At 38.3% G+C, this 14,381-nt stretch overlaps 1 protein-coding gene across 3 annotated transcripts in view; it reads left to right on the forward strand.

Annotated features, from left to right (window-relative positions):
• Nucleotides 1-852: 852 nt before the first annotated feature.
• Nucleotides 853-14,381, forward strand: part of DDX50 (DExD-box helicase 50) — a 35,857-nt gene continuing 22,328 nt past the window's right edge. Inside the window, exons 1-9 of one of the 3 annotated variants that reach the window (XM_044239659.1) lie at nucleotides 980-1,033; nucleotides 3,612-3,720; nucleotides 3,991-4,102; nucleotides 4,485-4,784; nucleotides 7,545-7,620; nucleotides 7,988-8,166; nucleotides 9,615-9,732; nucleotides 9,847-10,032; nucleotides 10,517-10,662. In XM_044239659.1, the coding sequence (XP_044095594.1) occupies nucleotides 4,593-4,784; nucleotides 7,545-7,620; nucleotides 7,988-8,166; nucleotides 9,615-9,732; nucleotides 9,847-10,032; nucleotides 10,517-10,662 (897 nt within the window). In that variant the 5' untranslated portion in view covers nucleotides 980-1,033; nucleotides 3,612-3,720; nucleotides 3,991-4,102; nucleotides 4,485-4,592. Of the gene's footprint in view, nucleotides 1,034-3,611; nucleotides 3,721-3,990; nucleotides 4,103-4,484; nucleotides 4,785-7,544; nucleotides 7,621-7,987; nucleotides 8,167-9,614; nucleotides 9,733-9,846; nucleotides 10,033-10,516; nucleotides 10,663-14,381 lie in introns of all 3 variants that reach the window. The other 2 variants (XM_044239660.1, XM_044239658.1) reach the window with 2 other exon arrangements.

Genomic DNA, 14,381 nt, shown 5'->3' on the forward strand with positions numbered 1-14,381 from the left:
TCCAGGATTTAACTACTCATCCTAAGTTTCGTGGGATCATCTGCCCCAAAACGCTTTTCGGAAAACAAAGCTTTCAGCTTGGTGTGGTAGAGAGAGCACCCAGTTTGGATTCAGAGGAGGAGTTCTCTGGTCCCGACTGTGCCTCTAACTGAATGGTCTTCAGACATCCTTTCCTAGGGGCTTAGTTTTCCCTCCGTTGGGGAGGGGGTGTACAAAGGACCTAAAATGAACCAAGGACTAACTTCACGACTAAAAGCTAAGACCTGAAGTACAATTGTCCAGTTCCATCCTTCCCTTCAAGGCCACCTACCCACTGGAGACCCCGCGAAGCCCCTTCCCACCAGCGCCGGGCCGCCGCCCTCGCGCTAAACCGTTAGACGTTAACGCCCCACCCCGCAATGGGCGGGCCGAGGCCTGCAGCTTCCGGCGGCGAATGGCGAGGCGGCGCGTGGCCGTCCCACCCGCCTCGCCTGGTCCTGTCCACGCGCCAGCCCGCCGCGCACGAGCCCCCTCCGCCGCTATTGAGGGCCTTCCCAGCTCCAGCAGTGCATGCTGGGAAGCCCCAAAGTGTTTCCGCGGCACCCAGTATAAGCGTTCGGCGTGGGGGAGGGGGAAAAAGGGGGGAGGTGAATCACTTTATGCTAATAAATTCGCGCGTCCTTTATGGAGACTGGCCAGGGCTTTTGTCCTACCAGCCAATCACTTTAAGAACAAGGGTGGGCCAGTCGAGATCGCTCATGCTCATTGGGTGGGAGGTTGCAACGCTAAGGAAGAGTTTAAACCGAGAGTATCCGGAATTATTTTTCCCCGCCGTGCGGTGCGTGTCCCGGAAGTGACGTAGGCCTTGGCCGGGCGGCCGCCCAGCCCCCGCTTCCTTTCACGCTGCTGCCGCCCGTAGGTGGTTGTGGCCACCGAGCCCAGAAGGAGGTGGCGGCGGCAGCGAATGATGCCTGGGAAACTCCTCTGGGGGGACATTATGGAGCTGGAGGCACCCTTGGAGGAGACCGAAAGCCAGAGGAAGGAGAGGCAAAAGGTGCGCTGAGGATGGGCCGCGCCTCTTTTTGGGCTGCGCCGGCTTGGGCGGGGAGGGGACCTGTCTCCGATCTGATGGCCTGTCACAACCCGGTCGGAGCATCTCAGGGCCTCCCCTCGCGCAGCTCTTGTCCCTTTTAGGTCGCTCCGGGCTCGTTCCCATCTCCACCGTAACCTGGAGTAGGGCTGCACTAGGCTTTGGCCCGGCCTCCCGTGCTCCCTCCGCCCTTCCCGTAGGAGCCTACGAGATGAGCAGACTCAAGATCCCATCTCCGCGGAATTTGTGCTTTCTTTACTCTTTTTCCTTAAGCAGCGAGGCCTGTTTGGTTCTTGTTGGCGGTCTTAGAAGACGATTAAGAAAGATGGTTGCCTTGAATATGTGTTACTTCTCCGTCACCCTGACCCGTGAGGAAATAGATCTTAGGTTTACAAACCTCGATAGCTAGTGTTTAGAGGCTTGAGGAAAAAAGTGTCACAGCCAGCGTTCCTAGGATTTGGCTGTGATGGAGTTCGTGTGGGTTGTTTCACAAGTAGGCTTTACTGTTAGATTTTAATTCAGTCCGCAAGTATTTAATGAGCTTAATTTGAGCCACACTCTTTGCTGGCACCAAGGAGTTCAAATAAGTCCCTGCCCTCAAGGACCCGGTAGAGGGGTTGCAGGGAATTCCCATCCCCACCCTCAAAGAGACCTAGAGAGAAGAAAACAGAGCTTAGGTGGGTGAGGAAGCCGTATTTGAAGGCTTACATTTGACCAAAAAAATTAAAATATTGTGTATAGTTCTAGAGAGCAGAACCTACTTTTTCCTACCTAGTCATCAAGGTAAACTTTGGCATTCCAGCCAACCAGTTATTATTATTATTAATTTTTTTATGGTGAAATATACATAACATAAAATTTACTGTTCTAACTCTCTTAAAGTGCAAGTTTTGTAGCATTAAGTACATTCACATTGTTCTGCAGCTATCACCACCATTCATCTCTGGAACTTTTTCACCCTCCAAACTGAAACTCTGTTCCCATTAAACACCAGCTTCCCATTGCTGCCTCTCCTCAGTCCCTGGAAATTACAATTCTACTTTGTGACTATGAATTTGACCTCTCTAAATACCTTATGTAAGTGGAATCACCAAGCAGTCATAATTTTGGCTCCTCCTGAAATACCTATATCTTCTTCTGCATTCAAATCCTGTCTATGAAGGTTTAGTTTATGTGTCTATTCGAAACACTCGGGTATATACATCCAGTAATCACTTTCCCCTTTGAAGTCTTGTTCCATTGCTATCTTTACCATTTGATTGGCATCTGTTACGTGCTTCTTTGTAAAGTTAGCTCACTTTTCCCTTGTGTGTCTTCCCCAAAATGTTTCCAAAGATTCTTGAGGGAAATGGCCATGTATTTGTCCATCCTTACATATTAATACATTCTTGTAAGTTGGTGGCTTTCACGTTTTAGATATTCCAGAAGTACTTGTTGGTTTTCCTCCAACTATGAAAGATAACTAAAGATTGGGAAGCAGATTGAAGTACCAACTAGTAGAAACAGCATTCGGGTAGTGATCTGGCATTGAGTTGAAGATAACTTTGGTTTTGGATATGTAGAGCTATGGAGCTGGGCCTTAGATTCTCAAAATCAGAGTGCACATGAGGAAAAAAGCATGGAACTGTTTGTTGAAGCCATGAAAATGGTATGAAAGTATACACAAAGAACAGAGGCTTAGGAGCATCCACAGAAGGAGGAGGAAGGGGGAACTATTGGAGAGGGTAGGTGTAAGAGGATAAGGAAGGTATATAGAGTGTCATGGAAGCTGAGGAAGTGGACAGTGTCGGCACCCACGATGGATCTGATGTGGAATGATGTATTTCATCACCTTGGGATATCGGTGGACTTGGACTTGAGATCTCACTTTACTGTGATTCATCTTCCTGAAGTATGGGGCCCAAAAGTGATTCTAACTCCAAGGCTGGCTCTGTAAATAACCTTGTTTTTCTATAGAACTTCCTGGTTTGGGGAGATGTGGGCTAGTTCAGTTAATGAAAGATCAAATGTTGAACCTGTAACTGTATAATTTATGTTAATGTAAAACTCTGCTGTTTACAAAGCATTTTCATATATGTTATTCTGTTTTCACAGCATCTCCTCCATTTTATGGATGAGAAAATTGTATGTGAAAGTACTCTGTAAAATTTATGTAAATTATGGTGAAAATTTTGATGGTGGTGGTTTTGTTGCTACCACTAATAACTACTTTGTAATTTATTTTGAATTTTGACCAAGTAATTTCAAAGTGTTAAATGGCCAAATAATTTCTTGCTGTTTGCAAATATTAAAACACTGGTCACCAGTTTGGCATTTTAAAACTAAAGTTGCAGAGTTGTCTTTTTTTCTTTTTCTAAAGTTCTATTAATTAAAAAAACTTTTAAAAATTTCAAGGATTACTAATATATTTGCCTTTTCGTGGAAGTTTAACAGTTGGAGCTTTATGTGAATTACTAGTTTTATTTGTTTATTCTTTAACCTGTTAATTATCAAAATTCGAAGAGGAAGCCTGATGTGAAAAGAGCATTGTCTTTCAAATCAGACAGAGCTTGATTACTAGCACTTTCACTGGAAGGAAATCCTGCATGTGAGTCTTTGGCAAGTTGCTTAACTCTAAGAACTTCTATTTCCTCATCAGTAAAATGGCAAAGGTAATACAGGTTCGCTATCCCTTATCCAAAATCCTTGGGGCTAATTCAGAATTCTGGGAATTTTTAGAAGAGTAACACCCGGGTAGGGTTTGGGGCCCCCGGCTTATAATCAAACACCTTAATATCAAATATGAATATGCTTACTGAGTGGAATAAATAAAGGTTATAAATAGCCTCACATCAGTTTAAGTCGAATTTTCCCACCAAACGAGTTCAGGTTAGGTGAGGTTTTGTCTCCAAATAAGTTACCAAAAAACTTTCGGTTTTCAGAGCTTTATGGATATCGGAATTTCGGATAAGGGATTATGGACCTGTACTTCCCTTATAGGGTTGTTATGAAGATTTAAACAAGATAAGCCGAAAGCACATTACACAATGCTGGGTAGGTACTCAATAATATTAACTTTTTTTTTCTTGGAGATATTAGAAGTTTTTGTTTGCTTGCTTTTTAATTTATAATTATAAATCTCAGGTTCTCCTCTTTTTCTGAAAGGAGCTATTTTGATTTCCCTTAAATCATGTAATGGGATCTGAGAGGGGCTAGAGGTCAAGTCTTGAGAATGCAAGAAATGGGATGAAAATGAAAGCAAGAGGTGAGGCTTAGGCTTGGCGTTAGCAACCGGTCTGGATTTCCACCAGGTAACTTTTCAAGGTGATGGTAGATTGAACTTTGCTGGTTGGGGAATCATGCTCTCAGTTCTCTAGGGCCTTAATAAGAGGAGAGCTTGTGACCCTCTTGTCACTGATTCTTTGTTTTTCCACAGAGTGATAGAAGGAAGTCAAGGCACCATTATGACTCAGATGAGAAATCGGAAACAAGAGAAAATGGTGTTGCAGATAACTTGGATGGTCCCAAGCCCAAAAAAGCTAAAATGAAAGAGAAGCTAAATGGAGACACTGAAGAAGGATGTAATAATAGACTTTCAGATGAATTTTCTAAATCTCATAAGTCAAGAAGGAAAGATCTGTCAAATGGAGATATTGATGAATATGAAAAAAAATCAAAGCGAGTGTCATCCTTAGATAGTTCTACTCCTAAATCAAGCGATAATAAACTAGAGGAGGTATGAATACTTTTTGTTATGCATTTGGCATTATCCCTGAAATATAGGCTAATTGGATTTTTAGGCTAATTAGAATTGATTCCATAATGATTTCATAATGATTCCATAGTGTCTGGTGCCCTCAGTTGGACAGTAAAGTCTATACAGCTGAAATCTGATGAGCCCTTTTACCTTTGTCCCTTGTTTTTGTCATTGTATTGCCTTTTTCTTTGAGTGGAGGTTGGGGGGATTGTCAAATGTGAACCTTTCCTGTACAGTTGGGTTCCTAAATAGTTTTCCCAGATTGCTTATTGATGGTCATCTACTTGGATTTCTTACGGTTATTTCAGTCCCACCAGTACTCATGAATTGACATCTGACTTCCTGAAAAAAGATACATAAAGCCTCTTGACTTTGTGTATTTTGCCTTCTGTTTTTTCAGCTTCTGTAACAATACCAACTCTAAATGTTATTTAGATTGTAACTCAGTCTTAAAGCTGTTTGCATTTTTTAAACAGAATGAAACCTAAAAATGATCTGAAGAAGTCTGTTCTGGATAATAATTTTTTGGGAGGTGAAGAAAATATGCTTCGTATAGAATTTGCATTGCTGTACCCATGGCTTTTGCCCATACCTGTTAGAGTAGTTATTTTATTGCACAGAATTTATTCAATTTGTTCTTGCGATTTTCCTCTAGCAGAGTTCATAGATTTGTCTAGGTATCATAAATTGTTAGTAACTCAGGTCCTCTGAAAGAAACAACACTGATAGTCTTAATAATTCTTGGTAATTAATACTTCTTTATATTTTTAAAATCTGATGGTTGCCAATAATTTTAACTACATCTGAGCCTAATTTAATGTGTAATCTTCGCAGAGCTTTGGAAAAGCATGTTGAATTTTTGCTTTAAAATATGGTATTTTTTTATTTGTGAATTTGATATTTGTCAGGAAGAACATATGTTAGAAAGTTGACTGACCTAAATAAGGCCCTACAAATTTGTCTTGCTAGTAGCAGAGTACAGTTGCTTTTTCTTTATTGGGATTTTACCCGGTACAGTGCTCTGTATTATAAGAGACTTGGTTGTTTATTATTTTTTAGATCGCAGTTGGGTTCAGGAATTCTACTTCTAGGCATTTATCCTCCTAAGAAGATACTCATGAGTTGTGCAGGGATGTATGAAACTCTTATCACAGTATTGTTGATACTAGCAAAAAATGTATGCATCCTAAATGTCTGATAGTAGACAGTTGGTTTTAGGAAATATGCTATATCTATGCAATAGATGACATCAATCCTAAAGGTTGTAGAAGAATGTTGAAAAGGTATTCAGGGGGTGCCTGGCTGGCTCAGTCAGTAGAGCATGCAATTCTTGATCTCAGGCTCATGAATTCAACCCCCACATTGGGCATGGAACAAAAAAATAAAAAATAAAAAGTTATTAAAGGGTATTCAATGTATCCTATTAAATGAAAAAAAAATTACAATACAGTGTATACAGTATTTTTATTTAAAAACATTTAGGGGTGCCTGACTGGCTCAGTTGATAGAGCATGTGACTTAATCTCTGGGTTGTGAGTTTGAGCCCCACATTGGATGTAGAGTCTACTTAAAAATAAATAAATAAATAGATAAATAGATAAAATTTATTTGTGCATAGATTGAGGTTTGGAGGAGTGTTTGTTTCAAATGTGGCTTTAGCTGACTGGATTATAGTTTTATTTCTGTTTATATGTGGCTTCTATAATGAAAATGTATTACTTTTGTAATAAAATTATTTTCTTTTAATCTTAAAAAGATAATAGCCTTGAGGTTTGCTTAAATGGCTTACAATTTCAGTTTGATATTATGTGTTTTATCTAGTTCTCTGTTCGAAACCGCTATTGTGTATGGTTCTGGAACTACTTTCTTTAAACATAGCAATAATAAAGTTAACAGGTAGCTATATTGTCTTTGTTCTATATACACATTGATTAGTACATAAAGTTTTCAATAGATGTTAAATGATTATGTCATGTTAACCTGTATATGTGTTAAAGAAGTTTTCAAGCTTACAGGCACTTTTCTTTGTTTTCGTGACCTAAAACATGCTTTTTAGAGCCATAGAACAACTTTTTTTTTTAACACTTATTTTTAGAAACAATTTACTTTCCTCATTGTGTAATTTTTTTTTTTAGGGTGGTTTATAGTCTTCTCTTAGACCTTGTAATTAATAGTCTCTATCTGTGAGTATGACTTAGATGATCAAATAGCTCTTCTGTAATGTCTCAATCAAATGGCAATATATTTTGGCTTATGTAGTAGATGTATTTCCAGAGGGAGTTTTATTTGTGAGTTAGTCATTTTAAAATGTCCTGTGGGAGGGGCATCTCGGTGGCTCAGTTTGTTAAGCATCCAGGTTGTGATCTCATGGGTTATGAGATTAAGCCCAGTGGGTGGGCTTCACGCTGGTCATGGAGCCTGCGTAAGGTTCTTTCTTTCTCTCTGCCCCATCCCTCCCACTTCTTCTTTTTCATTCTAAAAAAAATGAAAAAAGAAAAAAAATTAAATGTATTGTGGGAAAATGTATTGTGTAAACTTGTTAGTTGAAGGGATACTTTTGAAATTAAAAGGATTTTCCACTAACTTATATGTAAGTTAATCTATACAATTTTTGCAAATACTAACTAAAGTTGTTTTGTTAGCTCATTCAGTAAAACCAAAAACGATAAGTGAATAAGATTCTAAATACCTAGTTGAATATGAACTATATCAGTTAGTACTTTGATTTCATTTTGGCAGACCCTAACACGTGAACAGAAAGAAGGAGCCTTCTCCAATTTCCCTATTTCTGAAGAGACAATAAAGCTTCTAAAAGGTACTATGAATTTTAATGGATATATAACTGAAAAATCTACAACTAGATTTTATAAAAAATCTGCCTCTTCTGACCAAAAGGAGAATTTAGAAAGCATAAGAGAAATAGCTGTTCTTTAATTGCAGTTATTTCTATATCATCCTTTTTGATATTCTAACTGGTTTTTAACTTTAAATAATTTTATGTATTTGTCAAAAGTGTCAGATTAATTTAAAAAAATTCCTCTTTGCAGTAGGAATAACTGTAAATGTCACTAGGTGGTATATTTTTAGGCTGACATTGAGGAATATAGATTTTCATTTTCAAATAAAAATATTTTTTCCTTAAGCTAGTCTTAAATATATTTCAATGGAATCTCATTTTACAGGTCGAGGGGTATCCTATCTTTTTCCTATTCAAGTTAAGACCTTTGGTCCTGTTTATGAAGGAAAAGATTTAATTGCTCAAGCACGGACAGGAACAGGAAAGACATTTTCTTTTGCCATCCCCTTGATTGAAAGACTCCAAAGAAATCAAGAGACAATTAAAAAAAGCCGCTCACCAAAGGTAACCAGTGAAAGGTTTAAACATTACGCTAATGGAAAGGGAAGGAAAGAATATACTGCTCTTAAGTTCAAGTCCCGCCAGGATAGAAAAGTTAGCTCTGTGGCATAAAGTAAAAATTTAGATCCTAAAACAATAATTAATTGACTTTTAACATAAATCTCAAGTAGAGTTGAGTGAAGTAGTTATTGCATATGAATGTAATGTGTATGGATTCATAGATGTCTTTGACAAGTGTATGTTATGAAGCCAGCATGTCTAATTTTAGATATATTTATAGTGAGTATATGTAGTGACCTTCTCTTCTTTTTTTTCAGTCTTGATCTTTGCTTTTAAACAATGAATTTGCTAAAGAGGTATTCATTTATTTAATTATTCAGTTAATATTTATTTCACTGGTAGGCTTTTTAAGAAGAGATTATAGAAATGATTTTGCTAGTCCCTATGTTATTGGGATATTGGAAGTCTGCCTTAATTGTAGTAGAGAAAAGAGAAGACCGTGAAATTTTAGCCTAAAATTTGATGTTTTCAGAACCTGTATTCACTTTAGGGTTAATAAAAGTGAAGAAAGAAAAAATATCATATTTTGAACAGATATATGACAAAAACTTACTTGTTCTTTGAGACTTCTAAATAGTATTGCAATATTTAAGTAAATTCACATATATTAATATAATTAAGTCAGGGTGGTCTTGGATCAGGTTGGCCAACAGGAAAAACCTTTTTTTAGAGAGCTTTGTTTCTTAGGTGAAATTAGGAAAGATTGCAAGTAATAGAAGAAGTAGGACAAGATTCCAGCACTGCCTTAAAAAGCTTTTATTCTAGAAGGACATAATTGGAGATTTGAGCTCCACCATTTCTAGCTGTTTGAACTTGGGCAAAACTCTTAACTTAGCTCTAAGACCTGGGTTCTTCATCTGTAAAATTAGGATAATAATGCCACTTCATAGGGTTTTTGTGAGGATTGATTTATGTAATTCATGTAAAGCACTGGTTGTGTGCCAGGCACTGTTTGAAGCATAAGGAATCAGTAACTTAAATTGACATAAATCCCTGCTACCCTGGAGCTAAATATTTTAGTGGGTGAGACAGAAAATAAACATTTAAATAAATAAAACATAAATATTTTACATGACTTAAGTGACTGAGGAGAAACAGTTAAGGGAGGAGTGAAGCATAGGAAAGAGGGTTAAGAACCTCATTGAGAAAGTGAGTTTTGAAGAGAGACCTGAAGGACGAGGGGAGAGTATTATAAGTTACTATTCTTGTTGTTATTTGTGCTGTCTTTATTTTTTAAATTAATTTATGTGTGTGTGTGCTCTGTCTTTAAATACTATGACTTTAATGTTGAGATTCCTAGTTTTTAAATGTACCTTAAGAAAAAGTATCCTCAGTTTGAATTTAGATGTCTTTAGAGAAGTATCTTTTTATTTTTTAACCCTCTTGCTTAGGTTCTTGTTTTGGCTCCTACAAGGGAACTGGCAAACCAAGTAGCCAAAGACTTCAAAGATATCACTAGGAAACTCAGTGTGGCATGTTTTTATGGTGGGACATCCTATCAAAGCCAAAGTGAGTAGATATGTGTGGTAGTAGTGCAAAGATCTATTTGGTACCTAAATCTGAAGAAATGTGAGAACACATATTTGATTCTTACATATTACTGCAATTTCTCTCCTCTCACAGTTAATCATATTCGAAATGGTATTGACATCTTGGTCGGGACTCCTGGTCGTATCAAAGACCATCTGCAGAGCGGCCGGTTAGATCTTTCTAAACTGCGCCATGTTGTGCTTGATGAAGTGGATCAAATGTTAGATTTAGGTTTTGCTGAACAAGTCGAAGATATTATCCATGAATCCTACAAAACTGGTATATCCTAATTAAAAATAAACACATTAGTCATGCTTCTTATATTTAAAAGTTACGGGTTTTTAATTTCATAATTATTATTACATCATCCCCAGTGTTCTAGCAAAACTTAAGTTACTTGGTATCTGCTCTCTTTCCACACAAGAAAGTACAATGGCATCCTTTATCTCTGTTACCTTCCTATGCTTTATTTCATGTATTTTTTTTGTAGGCAGTAGTTAGATTTATGAACTCATTGTACTGATTTCTTTGCTCATTGTCCCTTCTTAAATTCTCACCTTTCCTCTGGGCTCAATTTTCTTGATAGTTTCCCCCAGTTTTGAAAGTTGACAGTTCTAATAATAGTAATGAAGTTTGTGTATTCAAAATGTACCCAAATTTTGAATTTTTTATGATTTCTTTGAAATTTGTGGAGGGGGATTTTCAAGAGCTGACTACATCATGGATATTAAGAAAGCATTTGATTTCTTTTTGTTTATTTAAGATTCTGAAGACAATCCTCAGACTTTACTTTTTTCTGCAACTTGCCCACAGTGGGTGTACAAAGTTGCAAAAAAATACATGAAATCCAGATATGAACAAGTTGACCTTGTTGGAAAAATGACTCAAAAGGCTGCAACTACTGTGGAAGTAAGTAGCTTTCTGGCATGATAGATTGTAGCTTTTATTGGTATTTGAAATTTGTTGAAGCTAAACTTAAGTTTTGGGTACCAGTTCAGACCACATCTATCTATTTTTCTTCCTTTCCTTTTCCTTCCATTCTTCCAGATTGATTAATTGATTAATTAAGTTATTTCTCAGAGAGAGAGAGTGTGTGCACAAGCAGGGGGAGTGGCAGACAGAGTGGCAGTTAGGGAGCCTGATGCGGGACTTGATACCAGGATTCTTGGGATCATGACCTGGGCTGAAGACAGACGCTTAACTGACCGAGATACCCAGGCGTCCCCAAGTCTTTCCTTTTTTGCCTTTAGTCAATGAGATACCTGTGTATTTCTGTGGTCTGAGACTGAGGAGTAGAATAGAATAAATTGGAGGAGAAAAGTATGTTAGCAGACAAGTCAGAACAAATGATATACAAGCAGCTGTAGAGAGAAGCTTAAAGTGTGTAGAAAATGACAAAGGGGGCAGTTTAGATCAATTTGAAGAGAAGAGCACTGGGAGGTTTAATGTGTTAAAACTTAGATGAAGGCGTGCCTGGGTGGCTCAGTGGGTTAAGCCTCTGCCTTTGGCTCAGGTCGTGATCCCAGAGTCCTGGGATCAAGCCCCGCATCGGGCTCTCTGCTTGGCAGGGAATCTGCTTCCCCCTCCCTCTGCTTGCCTCCCTGCCTGCTTGTGATCTCTGTCAAATACATAAATAAAATATTTTTAAAAAGTTAAAAAAAAAACCTTAGGTGAAAAGATTAGATCTCCATCCCATACCCTATACCAAAAAAATCTCAAAAGAATTTATTTTGGGGCCACCTGGGTGGCTCAGTTCGTTAAGCGACTGCCTTTGGCTCAGGTCATGATCCCGGAGTCCCAGGATCAAGTCCTATATTGAGCTCCCAGCTCCACTGGGGAGTCTGCTTCTCCCTCTGACCTTCTCCTGTTTCATGCTATCTCTCACTCTCTCTCTCTCTCTTTAAAATAAATAAATAAAATCTTTTAAGAAGTTTGAATCTTTAAAAAAGTTTATTTTTTTATGTAAGAAAAATAAGCTTTTTTTAAAGATTTAAGAGACCGGGAGAGAGAGGGCACACTCATGGGATGGGGGAAGGAGCAGAGGGAGAAAGAGTCACAAACTGACTCTGTGCTGAGCACCAAGCCTGCAGTGGGGCTTGATCCCAGGACTCTTAAGATCGTGACCTGAGCCAAAACTAAGTCCGACACTTAACCAACTGCACCACCCAGGTGCCCCCTCAAAAGAATTTTAAAAAGTGAGCATCTGCCTTCAGCTCAGGTCATGATCCTGGGGTCCTGGAGTTGAACACCGCTTCGGGCTCCCTGCTCAGCGGAAGCCTGCTTCTCCCTTTCATTTTCCCCCTGCTTGTGTTCCTTTGCACGCGCGCTCTCTCTCTCTCTCTGTGTCAAATAAATAAATAAATAAATTTTTAAAAAGTGAGCTATAAAATCATTTAAAGCAGATACAGATGAACAGTTATTTGATTTCAGGAAAGGGAAAGCTTTTCTAAACATAAAGTCAGAAGAAAATACCATAAAGGAAAAGGTGGATAATTGTCACTCTGTGAAAATTCAAACTAATAGTATATTTAAAAAAAAATTAAGGAGGGGGCAGGGTGCCTGCCTGGCTCAGAGAGTGTGACTTGATCTCAGGGTCATGAGTATGAGTACTGTGTTGGATATAGAGCTTACTTAGAAAGAAAGAAAAGGGAAAAGGGAATGGAATGGAATGGAATATAAGTAATATATGCATTTATGACAGGTACCGTATAGGTCACTTAACATTTAATAGATATGTGTGTATGTATTACGTGTATGTAAATAAAAATGGTCTAAATAAGCAATAGTATAATGTATAAATACAATGGAATTGTTAAAAAGAATGAATGTGGGAGTGCCTAGGTGGTGCAGTCAGTTAAACATCTGCCTTTAGCTCAGGTTACGATACTGGGTATCCTGGAATCGAGCCCTGCATTGGGCTCCCTGTTCAGTGGGGACCCCACTTCTCTCTCTCCCTCTGCCACTCCCCTTGCTTAAGCTCACTCTCTCTATGTCAAATAAATAAAATCTTAAAAAGAGAATGAATTGAGTGGCAAAACCTAAATTACAAAATGATATGTATAGAATTATAATATATACATGTGTGTGTGTATATGTATATATATATATATAGAGAGAGAGAGAGAGAGAGATCATGACCTGAGCCAAAGCTCAGACGCTTAACCAACTAAGCTGCCCAGGTGCCCCTAGAATTATGTTATATTTTCCAAAAAATATATTAATGCTAAATGGATTTTTCAGATATTTATGTTAAATGTATAAAGATAGGTTAGAAAGATAACTTCAAACTGCTAGTAATAATTAGTTCCTGGAAAAGAGGACTTAACAGTATGGAATAGTCAAAGGAAGCTTTCTTTTGTATTTTGTAATGGCTGAAAATTTTGTAAGGGTAGACTATATCAGTGAAAAAAATTTATTAAGGATGTTTTCAAACATACACAGAAATTGAATATTATAAGGGACCTGATATACCCATCACCAGGCTTTAATGATGATCTTTTCTAAACCCCCATACCTTCTTCATTCCTACCTTTGAAGCAATCCAGTCATCATTTCATTTTCACGTAATTGTATATATTTTTTAAAGGATAAGTATTTTCTTGGGGCACCTGTGTGGCTCACTTAAGTGTCTGCCTTCGGCTTAGGTCATGATCCCAGTGTCCTGGGATTGAGCCCACATAGGGCTCCCTACTCAGTGGTGAATCTGCTTCTCCCTTCCCCTCTGCGATCTCTTTCACTTTCGCTGTCTCAAGTAAATAAATAAAATTTTTAAAAAATAAAAAAGGGATAAATATTCTTTAAAAAACAAAGCAAAGGGGCTCCTGGGTAGCTCAGTGGGTTAAGGCCTCTGCCTTCGGCTCAGGTTGTGATTCCAGGGTCCTGGGATTGAGCTCTGCATCAGGCTCTCTGCTCAGCGGGGAGCCTGCTTCCCTCTCAGTCTCTGCCTGCCTCTCTGTCTACTTGTGATCTCTGTCCGTCAAATAAATAAATAAATAATCTTTAAAAAAATAGTAATTTGTCAAAAAACAAAAAAACAAAAAACCACCCCAAAGGAAAAACCACAGTTATCACAGTAGTAAAAAACTCAGTGGTTCTTTAGTATTATGAAATATCTAGTATCCACATTACCCTAGTGGTTTGTTTGTCTTTTTAGTAGTTTCAATCTGGATCCAAATAAGATCTTTAAATTGCCACTGGTCTGGGGTACTTGGGTGGCTCAGTTGGTTTAAGTGACCAACTCTTTTTTTTTCTTTAAAGATTTTATTTTTTTATTTGACAGTAGGCAGAGCAGCAGGCAGGAAGAGAGGGGGAAATCCCTGCTGAGCAGAAAACCCAATGCAGGGCTCAATCCCAGGACCCTGAGATCATGACCTGAGTAGCAAGCAGAGGCCTAACCCACTGAGCCACCCAGGCGCCCCATAGGTGACCAACTCTTGATTTCAGCTGAGGTCTTGATCTCAGGGTTATGACTTTAAGCCCTGCCTGCTTAAAAAAATAAATTGCCACTGGTTTATGTTTCTCTTAAATCTTTTTATTTAATTTTTTATTTTTTAAAGATTCATTTATTTATTTTTATTTATTTGACAGAGATCACAAGTAGGCAGAGAGGCAGGCAGAGAGAGAGAGGA

The sequence above is a fragment of the Neovison vison genome, chromosome 2, assembly GCF_020171115.1.
Source record: "Neovison vison isolate M4711 chromosome 2, ASM_NN_V1, whole genome shotgun sequence".
Lineage (NCBI taxonomy): Eukaryota > Metazoa > Chordata > Mammalia > Carnivora > Mustelidae > Neogale > Neogale vison.